General features: G+C 38.4%; 1 protein-coding gene and 1 long non-coding RNA gene across 2 annotated transcripts in view; both read right to left on the minus strand.

Moving 5' to 3' along the window:
• Positions 1-6,088, minus strand: part of oma1 (OMA1 zinc metallopeptidase) — a 29,823-nt gene extending 23,735 nt beyond the window's left edge. Inside the window, exons 1-4 of the mRNA XM_057353895.1 lie at positions 5,024-6,088; positions 3,797-4,025; positions 3,420-3,593; positions 2,981-3,088 (exon numbers count right to left, since the gene is read on the minus strand). Coding sequence (XP_057209878.1) covers positions 2,981-3,088; positions 3,420-3,593; positions 3,797-4,025; positions 5,024-5,400 — 888 coding nt within the window. The 5' untranslated portion in view covers positions 5,401-6,088. The remainder of the gene's footprint in view (positions 1-2,980; positions 3,089-3,419; positions 3,594-3,796; positions 4,026-5,023) is intronic.
• Positions 6,089-11,407: 5,319 nt separating this feature from the next.
• LOC130566352 (uncharacterized) lies at positions 11,408-13,341 on the minus strand. Its single transcript, XR_008964454.1, has 4 exons — positions 13,240-13,341; positions 12,971-13,094; positions 12,456-12,781; positions 11,408-12,317 (listed from the first exon to the last, which is right to left on the minus strand). It is a non-coding gene; the product is annotated as an uncharacterized LOC130566352 (long non-coding RNA).
• Positions 13,342-14,173: the final 832 nt, after the last annotated feature.

Below are 14,173 nucleotides of genomic sequence, written 5' to 3' on the forward strand. Positions count from 1 at the left end.
TGTGGCAAGGTGGGCGTGGTTCAGCGAAGTCTGCAGCAGGAGAGAGAGTGAGGAGACGAGCGGTGAGTGAGTGGCGCTCGCACAAATAATGAACACCTGTGCCTTGTTCCAGTAACTGGCGTGGAGAGGCTTAAAAGCAGCAAGGCAGAGACAGTCGGGAAGAGAGACCGGAGCTGACGGCTGGAGACGAGTGGCTTTGAGCGAGTGAGCGGAGGATTGTGAGCGGGAAGCTCTGACCTTAAGAAAGACTGTTCTTGCACTAAAGTGGAGGTGTTTGATTTAGGCGCGTACAGCGCTTATGTTATTTTGGTATAATAAAGTACGTAGTCGTCAGCTCTACCCTGATTCCAGCCTCTTCCTTCCTGTTCCCTTGAAGTCTTGTTACACTCTCACTGAGAGTGTTGATAACCTTTTGTTTCTCTGTTGGATATTTTACGACTCCTAAGCTTCAAAGCAGAGGGGAGAAGTCTCTCGGTCTAATCTGAAACTTGGCTAACCAGAGAAACTTCTCTGACAAATAGGAACGTGTGATTCAATTGTCCTTTTCTATAAATATATCTAAATATCTAGGTTATATGTTGTCGCTCTTGCCATTTTTAAATAATCTGTAATTGTTAAATAGGCAAGTTAATTCAGGCTTTGTTTGTATTCGTACCGCCGAATGAATCGTGTCTTGATGCACTTCAAACCTTAGCATATTTGATATATAAATGTTCGTCTTTACAATTCCTCCTTGTTTATATACATTGTGTGACCATAGAACACTCTCTTTTCATTATGTTATAATTGGAATGATATCTCATAAAGATGCAAATTAGATGTTGAGTGGACAAAGAACATCTTCCCTGCTCAACTCTGATTGGTCGATTCAAACTCAGGTGGGCATGCCCTCTCATGAGGTTAAATATCGAGACTGCTCTGAAAACCTCTTCTCTCTCTCTCTCTCTCTTCCTTTCTTCTCTTCTGCTCTAAAACTTGTTTCGTGGCGTCTCTTCGAGAACTGCCCTCTCCCCCCCACTCAGAAATCGCCGCCATGCCCTCTCTCTCTCTCTCTCTCTCTCTCTCTCTCAGCGCTTCCTAGCGCATTTGTGTTTCATGTAACGTTATTTGTTTTTTATGCGATCGTCATTGTTTTGTTTACCATGTAGAGTAGAGTTTAAAAAACAACCATATAGGTATATTCATTTGTGATGGGTTTTCTGTATTCATGCTCACAAGCCTGGTCCCTTTTACTGTGCCTCGATTTACACTACCTTTGCTCTAAATCCTGGTTGGTAAAGTCACGTTACTTATGGCCATGAGATAATGTAAAGTATATAATATCATTGAGGCATTCGCTGGACGAATGCATACAAGTATTGTTATGCTTTATATTACTAATCAGAGACCGTAAAATATGTATATTTGATCACGATTATTATACGTATTTTCCTTTGAGCTAAAATAATTCCTTGACTGAAATTGATGTTTTAAATAACTCATTTCATGGATGTGATCTTGAAAGATCTGGTGGAGAACCATATTTGGTGAGCTTTGTTCATCAATATAATAACGTTAGCTAAAACAGCTACAAAGTAGTCCCTTTTCCCTGAACATAGAACAAACCGAACTGAACCCGTAACCCTAAAACCATGACACAAACCGAACCGTGAGTAATTTGAACCGTTACACCCCTAGCATTTAGTATGCAATTTTTAGCAAACTGACTTTCACTGTTTATCATGTGTAAAAGAGCAGAATGGGTATTTTAGCTAAACAATATATATTTTTTAAATAAATCAGTTTGGTTTTAGTCATTTTACATCCTTAAAATATTCCTTAAAGGGATAGTTCACCCAAAAGTGAGATTTCTGTCATCATTTACATACCCTTTTAAGGGATAGTTCACCCAAAAATGAAAATTCTGTCATCGTTTTCTCACCCTCAGATTGTTTCAAACCTTTATAAAAAAATTTGTTCTGCTAAACTGTTACGGTACGCTGTGTGACTAAATACGCACGACAAGAGAGGTAATCCAAAAAGGGCAACTTTTAATAAAACAAAGAGAATCCACACAAGCACACAGAACACAATCAAAACCAGACAAAGGAATGGGGCAAAACACAGAGCTTAAATAACAAGGGAACAGAATCAGGGAGAACAGAATCAGGTGAGGGACTAATTAACTAATGATGAACACAGAGACAAAACCAAACTGAAGACAACTGTTACATAAACACAAAGGAAGATATTTGGAAGAATGTCAGTAACCAAACAGATCTCATCCCCATTGACTCCCATAGTATTTATTTTCCCTACTATGGCAGTAAATGGGGGATGACATCTGTTTGGTTACTGGCATTCTTCCAGATATTTCCGTCTACATTTAGCAGAACAAAGACATTTATACAGGTTTGGAACAACCTGAGGGTGAGTAAATGATGACAGAAATTTAATTTTGAGTGAACTATCCCTTCTTAAAAATATTCTTTAAGTGGATAAAATGGGAGCTGTACAACTGTATGCCTATTACAGTACCTACACTAATGCCCAGAGGCGTTTCCAAGATGACTGCCAAGTCAAGTGATGTGGTTGAGTGTTAATCTCTTTATTTCTCTGCCCTTACCAGACCCACAAAACTACATGCTGATGCAACTGCTCTGAAATGAACCCATCCCTTTAAACTGAACCCTTAACGGCGCTTAGAGCCTCTGAGACAGGAGACCCACTTCTCTTAATTTAAAAAGAGATAAAAGTGAACATGACACACGCAAAACAGAGATAAAGCTATAGAACTTGAATCTAATGAAGTGTGTTTTACATAAAGAAGAAAGAAAAAGGCAAAGATTAAAGCAATTAGAAATGCCTTAAACAGAAATTATAGGGTCTGTATAGCAGATCATGTAATACTTTAATAATACATCTATTTCGCATTCGTAAAAGCAGAACATTTCAAATGTTGTGTCTGTACACAGTTTGACAGTTTCGGGGCGGGACTTACTGCATGACCAATTAAAGCGTGAGACATCTCATGCCCCAGTACAAAGGCCAGCTGATGGATGTCTGCAACAGCTTCCAGCATTCCTGTAAAGATAAACACCTCTCCATTCTGAAACACACACACATGCACATTAATCATTCAAGCTGTATGATCAGAAAAGTTTTCTCCTATTATATCAGAAATGTGTTTCAAGTCTTACAGTACTTTAATTTTCACCTGTTTATCCAGAACAATCTTTCTTTATGTGAATTTGTTTTAAACTTTGACACCTTTCTGATGAATACATCAACAAACAACTTTCTGGGTTTACATGTATCTATGTAATAAGAAAATGAAGGAGCTGGAATGATGAAATTTGAATTACATTCTATTAAAGACTGAACAGATTGAGCTGAGCTGATTTGTTTATAAAAATCTCTGATGCTCAGATATGACTCACGGGTAAAACAAATGCGTTGACGGTTGGTCCTTCCACCACATGGACATTCCAGGAAACGGAGGAAATCTCAGCAATGTCCTGGTTCCTCTGGGCCAGATGCTGAACTAACAGCTCCACTGCCTGATGCCTAGGGTCTGAGTTAGTAACCAGCGACTCCTTAAACTCTTCCATATACTGTGAGTAAAAAAAGATTAAGTAAAGAGTAAGATTAAGTAAAGAGTTTTTTTGCGTTAAACAGTGATGTCATTTTCACAGTATCCGATAAAACAGTGAAATTCAACATAATAGACATCAAACGTGCTCCCAATGTTAAGATGTTAATATCAAAAGTAGGCAACAATTTTTCCAGAGAAGTGATTTTAGCAGTGAAGTCATACCGCATCTGCAGTGAATTTTGCCAGTTCGATGAAGTTCTCCCTGCTGAACACCAGCATTCTGGTCCTGCCTGTAACTGGAGATTTATCCAGGTGTGTGAGACAGAAGAGTGATACGAGGAACATAAATCCTGCCCCAGCTCCTGCCAAATGCCAGCGTCGATGCCAAGTCCATTCACGAAACAATTGCTTTTTATTGGGTGGCAAAGCCCGCCACCATTTTCTGATGCTCCTAGAGATGGAGAGATAGATTAGGATCCCTCAAGAAATAGAGATCTGCGTTTTATTCGACCGAACATGTTACCCAAAATACAAGTTTAAAGGGGTCATAATGGCGCGAACACGTGTTTTTCTGTGTCTTTGGTGTGTTATAAGTTGCCCATGCATGTATTAGACACGTTAAATTGCAAAAATTTAAGTGTCGTAACAAAAGATACATTCTATCTAAAAGTGAATGCTCACCCAGACCTGCCTGAAACGCTTCGTGTAACCACACCCCCACAAATCTACGTCAGTTGGTGGTATGATTTGACTAAGACCGCCCAAATGTATACACAAGTCAGTACTGTCAGTACAACTGCTTTGGAACCTGATGTTCCAAATATGGTAAGAGGCGTTACATTTCCGTCAAACGCTTGCAATATTCGACCAATCACTACGCACTGGTTAACTGGCCAATCATAGAGGCGGGGCAAAGAGGAGATACAAACAAGCACGGTATGCGGAAAATACAGCGTTTTGAACCTTAAATCGTGTAAACACATTGCATTACATCTCAAACAAAGGATTATATTCATTTTAGCCGTGTCATATGACTCCTTTAAAAATAGCTTATGTCAAATATTGCCAAATGCTAAACCCAGTGTAGGCAGTTTCATAGCAGCTAGCAATAGAAAGTTACTTTTGAAACCATAGAAGGTGAAAATAATTTCAGAACATTACAGTATAATAATGAATGTAAACTACATACTGTATTTGCTGTTGTTCATTGTAAGAAGTAAGAATGTACATATGAGGAAATGAAGACATTTTCTACGAGTATAACAAAAACAGACTTCTCTTTCGGCGAAATGCACCATAAATACTGAGAAAGAACGAAATTGGTCATTCTATTATGAAATTTTTATTTGTTCACAAATTACAATAAAGACAATGTTACAATTCACAAGAGCTATGTAGACTCAATGGTAAAGATATTTTTATATAACTGAGTCGTGTATGTTTTACTACCTCCCCAGTATGATAGCCACGACCTTCTGTATGGGTTTCAGCACCACCCATATCAAGGGAGCAGGTAAAGCTCTGAGACTCCCGGAGGTATGAAACTGATGTGTGGGTTGAATTATCACTGGAAGTCGTTGAGCTAGAGGTTTGAATGCAGTCACACAGATGTTGAGTCGTCGTGATGTTGATGTCAGACGCAGGGATGTAGGAGAAACAGACCCCTTTACAGAGGAAAATAAGTGTGTCCTTGTGGGATTCGATGTATACGGGTGAAAGTTTCTCTGGTTCCTCCATCTAATCCCTGAAGTAAATAATCGGAATCGATTTAAAGTTGTTAAGGTTGACACGTTCAGTCTGGTCAGACGAAGCACAACAAGATCCATGTTTATGCAATAAACTTCCACACCTAATTTTACAGAACTCTCTTTATAGTCCTAAATCATCTCGCTAATGTTATTCAATGTACAGACGTAGGAAGTCCTTGTTTCCCTTTGACACAGCTGCGATGACTGAGTGGTAATGAACAAATTAGCGATATCGCCAGAACTATCAATGTTGCTAGTCGTTCACGTTTACAGATCCGTTTTCATTATTTACTCCAATATACAGAGTTTATATGTCACTCTAGAGAACTTCTTCATTGTAACGATGTCCTCGAAACTCTCCTTAGACCGCCGCACTTTGCTTCTAACGTTACATCTAAAACACTCCCCTAGCAAATAGCACTTGACCATCGGTTCCGCCTGTCAGTCTGGGGCGATTCACATTTCGCGTCTTTTGTGCACGCAAATTCGTTATTTAAATGTATAGGCACGCGCAAATAGGGAGCGATGCGGTCGCGACGGTCGACCATCCAGTGTATGGAAAGCCGTTCAGTATTGAAAGCCGTTCAGGTCATATTTCGCCATTAACCAAACGCCTGGTGCTCAGATAGTCTCAGACGTCACGCCCACGGACCGTTGACTAAACGTCTGATGTAGTGATGTTACGTTCGTGAACGAATCGTTCTTTTTGAACAAATCTTTCAAGTGAACGAATTGTTCTCGTTCACGAAAGGCAATGACTCATATTTCGCGTTCACTGAAATCTCTCCCTCAGGCACAGAGCGTCTTGGCTTAAAAGAGTGTCAAAAGCACGAGCCAATGGCGTTCGAGTGTGAGCTTTGACAGAGCATACGATTGGTTGAATGTGCTGAACGAATACGCCCTTCACTGAACGAACGAGCCTGTGTTTGAGTCTGAACGAGAGAGATCTCGTTCGTACACGAACGAAAGGAGTCAAAGGACCTGCTGATTCTCGTTCATGAACGAAATGAACGAGCTGTTACTTAATTATGCAGAAAAACCTTGTGCGTTGGTCATCTGAACCACTTATTTAGACTTATTTTATTTATTTCATGAGTAGATCAGAGACACACATTTTAATAAAGCCTGTAATCGGTTTATAAGTCCATTAATACGTTCATTGACATAACACAACTCTTTTTCGCCACCTGCTGGCGTATTATAGAAATGGTCACTGAACGAATCAGTGAACGAATCAGTGAACGAATCTGAACGAATCATTTTGGTGAACGAACTGAAAAAGAACGAATCACTCAAATGAATCATAATTCCCATCACTAGTCTGATGCATAAGGAACACTTTTCTGGAAACACTTCAGCACTTTCGAAGTCGTCATCTCATTGGTTGAATTTCACAGGATTTCCGGGAGACATGCGAGACAAGTGCTCAGAAAACGTCAGGTTTTACGGCGTTTAAGACATAAAGACGCCGCAAAGTATGGCGTTTAGCAGCACATGTGCCATAAATTACGGCAGTTTCGCGGTAGAAACAGCTAAATGAATGGCGTTTCACATTGCGATACAAATGCTGCTATTTACGTCGTTTCGGCTGCGAAACACTAGCAGACAGTAAACAGAGATTCACCAGTGAATAAACTATGATTATAATGAATCTTAATATTAAACTGGTAACGTTACATTAATCTAAACATATGGAACTGACCATAGTAAATATCTGATAAAATGTCACTGTTATGCAGAATAACAGCAAACATGCACAATACGTTTAATTTAAGACTGACCACAGTCAAAATCACTCGTCTCAAATAAAGCTAAGCAACATAAACAAATGTGCACATCAGCAACCAGAATGAATTGAGGCACGGCGGCCTTATAAATCATAAATAACTTACAATTTGATTATCAAACTAGATTATCAAACTGTGAGTGATGCTTTGTGGCAAACCGCGGAACTCGGCACTAGGGTGATGACACTTTAAGTACTAATGAATCTAACCAACCCCCATGACTCTAAGATGTTCTGATACAGAGATATAGGTCTTGCTAAACGGTTGCTAGGCTAATGTGTTTGGTTGCCATGGGCGTGCCTTGGCATCTGCAAATTGATAATACTCTAACCTATGAGTGAAACGAACCAACCCCCGTGTCGCTACGGTGTTCTGATGCAGAGATATAGGTATTGCTAAATGGTTGCTAGGCTGACATGTTTTGTTGCTATGGGCGTGGATTCGAAGCTTCATGATGATCCTGGGACACTGATTGGTTGTGTGAGTCAAATGAGCCCATCCCCTTGTCTCTACGACACTGTGTTGCAAAGATATCCACATGGACTTTTTATAATGGGAGTCTATGGGATCGGTTGCTAGGTTGCTGTAAATGGTTGCTATGGGCGTGGCTTAATAAATTCATAATGATCATGTCACACTGATTGGTAGCCTGAGTAAAATGAGCCCACCCCCTTGTCTCTAAGTGGTTGTACTGCTAAGATATTCAACACGGGACGTTTTACGCCTTATATGGGCATACTTCCTGTGATTGGGAAATTTTGGGAGGCTCTTACACCCCAGGGGTAAAACTTACACCCCATTGTGAGTGATGTTCTTACAGTGCCTGATAGCCTCTTCAAATCGTGCATTATTTTCATGTTTCTACGATATCCTCACTCGGAGCTACGACCCGTCAAAGTTGGGCGCAATGTTAAGTCAATGGGATTTTTCGGGTTTTATTCGCCCCCCTATCGCACCCCCTACACCCGATCGCTTCCAAAAGTCATCACACACCATTCCTCAATGGGCCGCTCGATTTGATGTAGTCATTCATGGGTCCAAAGCGAAAAAATAGCGTGAATATATAGGTATCTAGGTTTTGAATGGGTCTATGGGCGCCATTATAAGTATACAGAAATTTTGGGAGGCTCTCACACCCCAGAGGTGCAACTTACACCCCATTGTGAGTGATGTTCTTATAGAGCCTGATAACCCCTTCAAATCGTGTATTATTTTCATGTTTCTACGATATCCTCGCTCGGAGCTACGATCCCTCAAAGTTGGGCACAATGTTAAATCAATGGGATTTTTCGGGTGGTTTTTCGCCCCCCTATCGCAACCCCCCCCCACCTGATCGCTTATCTCCAATATGGTCTAAGAATTATGAAAGATTATGTTATTACACATACTTAACATGTAAATTATTTGAAGCCAAATACTTACCATTCCCTAAGCTGTTTAACTGTAGTACAGATCAGTATCCATATGATTAATCATAAAGCATACAGTCAGTGGCCCCATTTAACACTCTGTTATGCAGATGATACTCAGCTATATATCTGATCAAGACCAGATGATTCCTTCCAGCTATCCAAATTGGCAGAATGCATCAAAGATATAAAACATTGGATGACTAGTAATTTCCTTCTTTTAAATTCGAATAAAACAGAAATATTACTTATCGGACCAAAGACACGTAAACAGAATATTTCGGATTATAACCTGCAAATTGAAGGCTGCACTGTTACAGATTGATTTACACTAAACAACGCTAAACATAACTTTAGCCCTAAGACTGAGCCCTGTGGTACACCGTACTGGACTTGCAATTGCTACAAATTGAAAACGGTCGGATAAATCAGATTTAAACCATTTCAAAGCTATTCCTTTAATGCCGACGTAATTTTAGAGTCTATGTAGGAGTGTGCTGTGGTCAATGGTATCGAATGCAGCACTGAGGTCTAGCAGCACCAATAACGAGATACAACCTTGGTCAGACGCCAATAGCAGATCATTTGTAACTCTGATCAAAGCAGTCTCTGTACTGTGACATGCTCTAAATCCAGACTGGAATTCTTCATTAATGTCATTCCTTTGGAGGAAGGAGCATAATTGAGTTGAAACTACTTTTTCCAGAACTTTAGATATGAAAGGTAGATTCGATATAGGCCTGTAGTTCCCTAGTTCTCTAGGGTCGAGTTGGGGTTTTTTGACAAGGGGCCTTATAACAGCCACCTTATATGCTTTAGGCACATGTCCAAATGTCAGAGATTAGTTAATAATACCAAGAATAGGATCTATAATTTCTGGGAGCATCTCAGCATTTCAGTAGATTTGTAGGTATAGGGTCTAGCATGCATGTTGTTGATTTAGATGATCTAATAATTTTAGGCAGCTCATCGTGATCTACGGTATAAAATAATTGCATTATCTCCTTGGGGGCGCAGTAGTTAGTTTGTTCAGCGGGTTTCACTTCTGATTGCATTGTTATAATTTTTTCTCTAATATCTTGGATTTTATATGTGAAGTAGTTCATAAATTCATCACTGCTATGCTGATATACAGGATCAGAAGTCACTGACGATTTAATTTTTGTTAATTTAGCCACTGTGTTAAATAAAAACCTAGGGTTGTGCTGGTTTTCTTCAATTAGTGATGAAAAGTAGGCGGATCTAGAAGTTTTTAGGGCTTTCCTGTATTTTCGAATACCATCCTTCCATGCTGTACGAAATACCTCTAATTTAGTTTTCTTAAAATTGCGCTCCATTTTTCGGGCCGCTTTCTTTAGAGCCTGAGTGTGTTCATTATACAACGGTGTTTGACTGCCGTTTTTAATCTTCTTTAAACATAGAGGAGTACTGTGTCTAGCGTTACCGAGAAGGTGGAATTAAAATTTTCAATGGTAGTGTCAAGATCTTCAAAGTTATTTCTCATGCTAGCGATTTGAGACAATTCGGGCAGATTATCGAGAAACGCATATTTGGTAGTTGAAGTTATTGTTCTACCATATTTGTAACAATGAGTTTTATTTGCAGCCGTAGGCCAGTGAAGCAAACATAATACCTGACACATGTTGACTAATGCCCAAGAGTGTCTTTGAAAGCCATTCCTAAGGCATCTGTATCGTTATCTACATGGATGTTAAAGTCACCAACGACAAGGACTCTATCTGCGGCCAGTACTAGTTCTGATAAGAACCCACCAAATTCTTTAATAAAATCTGTGTGGTGCCCTGGAGACCTATAAACAATAGCTAAAATAAATTTTTAAAATGTTTTATCTTTAGTATTAGGTGTTGAAACATGAAGTGCCATGACTTCAAAAGAATTATATTTAGAGTTAGACTTCTGGGAAATGCTAAAAGAGTTATTGTAAAGTGCTGCGACACCTCCCCCTCTGCCTTTTAGATGAGGCTCATGTTTATAACAAAATAATAGTGTTTTTACACCTTGTATGTATGTAAACTTGTTGTTGGACACTACATAAACCAAAATAGAACCATAAAAATCAAAGAATATTTACGCTTTAATAAATTAAACTCCATTTCATGTTTTAGCAGCCTGGACTTCCACGCTTCTCCTCCCTCATATCCTTTACACTTGGCCCATTAAGAGTACATATAAATTTCACTCCATTCCATTTCGACACAGCAAGGTAAACAAAGTATTGTTGTTCATTGTTGTACAATCATAATAGAGTGCAAATGTTCAAATTAGTTAAAATAATTACATGGATGCCAACTAATTGGGACAATAAAGCCCACCCTACTTCCCCTAACCTTACTATACACTTTATTATTAAACATCTGTTAGCCATTTTTCAAATATTTTCTTAATTTTTATGAAAAGAAATGGCTGTACAGTCTGATATGTGATCTGAAAATGAAGACGCGTTCGGCAAAAGGTAGACTCAAACCTGCGTCAATAGCTTCAAAACTACTAGTCACACGTTGTTCTCGCTACACCACTGAAGCTGCTGGTAATCTAGTGGGTCGTCGGTTTTTCTATATGATTCAACATTTTTTTAATGGCATTTGTAGCAGTTAAGATAATTCTTATTGGTTAAACTAACACTTGATCCAAAATACAGCCTACAAATAACAATCCTATGCAAATTGCTATTCTTGAAAATTGGAAATTGATAAGCAGAATCAGAGTTGGAATCGATCAAATTAAAATGATACCCAACTCTATGTACACCGCTGTGCCATTACGAAAGTGTGCAATGTCTGGGAATCGATTCCAAAAAGAATATACATATATAAAGCACAGTCTCACAACATATTTATTGGACATCTGTTTATAGGTGTTAAAGCTGGACAAAACATTTTCAACACATTAAATGAGAAGATTAGAAAGAGCAATAGCAAAAAAAGTGTGTGAGTCTATTAGTCAGTAAAGAGAAATAGAGTTAGTAGCCTACCTTATCTCTGTCTGTCATTTACACTTACAGAATATGCACAGTATTCTTACTGTAAGTATTTTTGATACAATTTACTGATTATCAATCTGTCTACAGTATCTATATTCCTCAAGTATTTTTGTGTACACTACTAAATAAATTTTTTAAACAGCTAGTAAATTAGATTATTAATGATATTTACAATGACACATTGGAATTGCAGGACAAGATCAACATATTTGGTTAAGAATTTTGTTATAGAAACAATAAACTATTAATAAATGTAAAAAGTGACAGCTTAGAAAATTATATTACATTAAAAATGTGTTTAAAAAATTATAATAAATAAAAATCTGTACTAAAACAGGCAATTGAGCAGGAATTGAAAACAACAGCTAGGAATCGATTCTTGAAATCGATACTTTCGATTCCCAAAACAGGAATTGGAATCGGAATCGACGTAAAAAAAATCAGAATCGAACAGCTCTAATTCTGTTCAAAAAGAAGGAAGAGGCGATTATCACCTTAAACTGTGAGTTTATCTGAATGTCACTTTAAACTTCACACCTGCTCTCATTCATCGTCTTATTCAATTATTTTATCAAACAACGTGTTCTGTTTTCTATCATTCAGAACTAGTTGACGATCTCTCTTTCGCTTTCCCAGAAACTCAACACATTCGCGCAGGGAGAAGGGTGCTCCAGGACCATGTAAAGTGGTCCGAATGATCCTGCCAGTCCAGAAACTGGACGATCGCAGGAACATTTTCTCCCTTACAGGCAAGCATGTGAATACCAACCTCACATGGGAGGGCTCTGGATGACCTGGCTAGAAGAAAGACCAATTTAATCATGAACAGATTAAGGTGGTTTAACAAACAAGGATTTATCTCAATCTCAAACAAATTTAAGTTTGTACTTAAAAATCTATGATGTTTCCAATTGAATAATAGCACAAGCTACTTACAATGTTGATGTAATCCTCGATTATTTCCTCGGTCTTCTTAATAAGTTTTACTGCCACCTGATCAACAAAAGAAAAATGGATTTATGTAAGCATTTATCCTGAACAGAACAGAACTATAATACATATACAACATTAAAGAGGACATAGGATACATTAAGGTTTGAAAAGAATAGGATGAGATATCAAAAAGACGAGGAGAAGAAAGAAAAAGAAAAAGAGTAAAAATCAAATCATTAAGCCATCCTGCAGACGGGTCCCTTCATTGACGACTCCAAAATCGCCTTCACCCAGCTTTCTGCTGATCTCATACTGTCGGCCATTGAATTCTGTTAAAAGATAAATGCAACAGACATGAATCACCAAACACTAGTAATATAACCCAAAACGGTTTAACAATATTTGTTAATAAGGGTGTGTAGTGCTACACAGAATCAATGTGTAAATAAAATATAGCTATTGAGCAATCAGATTCAAGGACTCGGAAGTTTGTGTTGTAATTACAAAAGTAAACTTACCTTCAATTCTCACATTTGGCTCCTGATCATCCTCTCCGTCATCATTAAATTCAGACCCAGAATCTTCTGGATCCTGAATGACATTAATGCTCCCGGAGTAGACGGGAGTTTGAAGGCTGTCGTCCTGAAATGAACAGTAATATACTGTAAATATTTGAGTAAATATATGATATTAACATATATTGACTTTCCAACTTCTAGATTTCAGAATAAACCAACCGCAAAACACAAATGCAAAAAATGTGTCAGTTGTGTAAACATCTCAGTACCTGAAACCATTTGTGGTAAAGAATCAATACGTTTCTCTGGATCCTCCTGTAGACAGGTTTCTATCAAATCGCAGCATGCTATTCTGCGGCTCTCCTGTTTTTGCCAAGTGGTTGATGCAACATAGTGTTGACCCTGGGACAACATTTAAATCAACCAATCAGATTTCAGAAATAAGTTTACAGTTTATTTTAAGTTTAATCTTTCAACCAGGATTAGGTNAAATGTGTCAGTTGTGTAAACATCTCAGTACCTGAAACCATTTGTGGTAAAGAATCAATACGTTTCTCTGGATCCTCCTGTAGACAGGTTTCTATCAAATCGCAGCATGCTATTCTGCGGCTCTCCTGTTTTTGCCAAGTGGTTGATGCAACATAGTGTTGACCCTGGGACAACATTTAAATCAACCAATCAGATTTCAGAAATAAGTTTACAGTTTATTTTAAGTTTAATCTTTCAACCAGGATTAGGTGCTTCTAGACCATTGTTTTTCACTTATCATTTCCCTCTGATTTTAGGGGTAAATTATGGTTAGGCTTGGGGTTTGGTGTGGGTTTAGGTTTAGGTTTTATTTATAAAAATGTTGTCCTTAGGTCAACAAAACATGTTGCCCTGAGGACATCAACCACTTGGCAAAATCAGGTCGAGCCTATTCTGCCCGAAATATACTGCAAATAACTCAACTCAACTTAATTTATATAGCGCTTTTTACAATTTTCATTGTTACAAAGCAGCTGTACATGAGACATATTGACTATAAGCAAAACAATTAAAGTTATAACTGTAAAAACAAGAAAAAGGTGAAAACACAGAAGACAGACATACCCACATACAAAACACTCCACACACACAATATGCACACGTACTAACACACATAGACATTGACACACACACGAACGCGCACACACACAGAAAAGCACGCACACACAGACAAGC

Source organism: Triplophysa rosa, linkage group LG15 (assembly GCF_024868665.1).
Source record: "Triplophysa rosa linkage group LG15, Trosa_1v2, whole genome shotgun sequence".
Lineage (NCBI taxonomy): Eukaryota > Metazoa > Chordata > Actinopteri > Cypriniformes > Nemacheilidae > Triplophysa > Triplophysa rosa.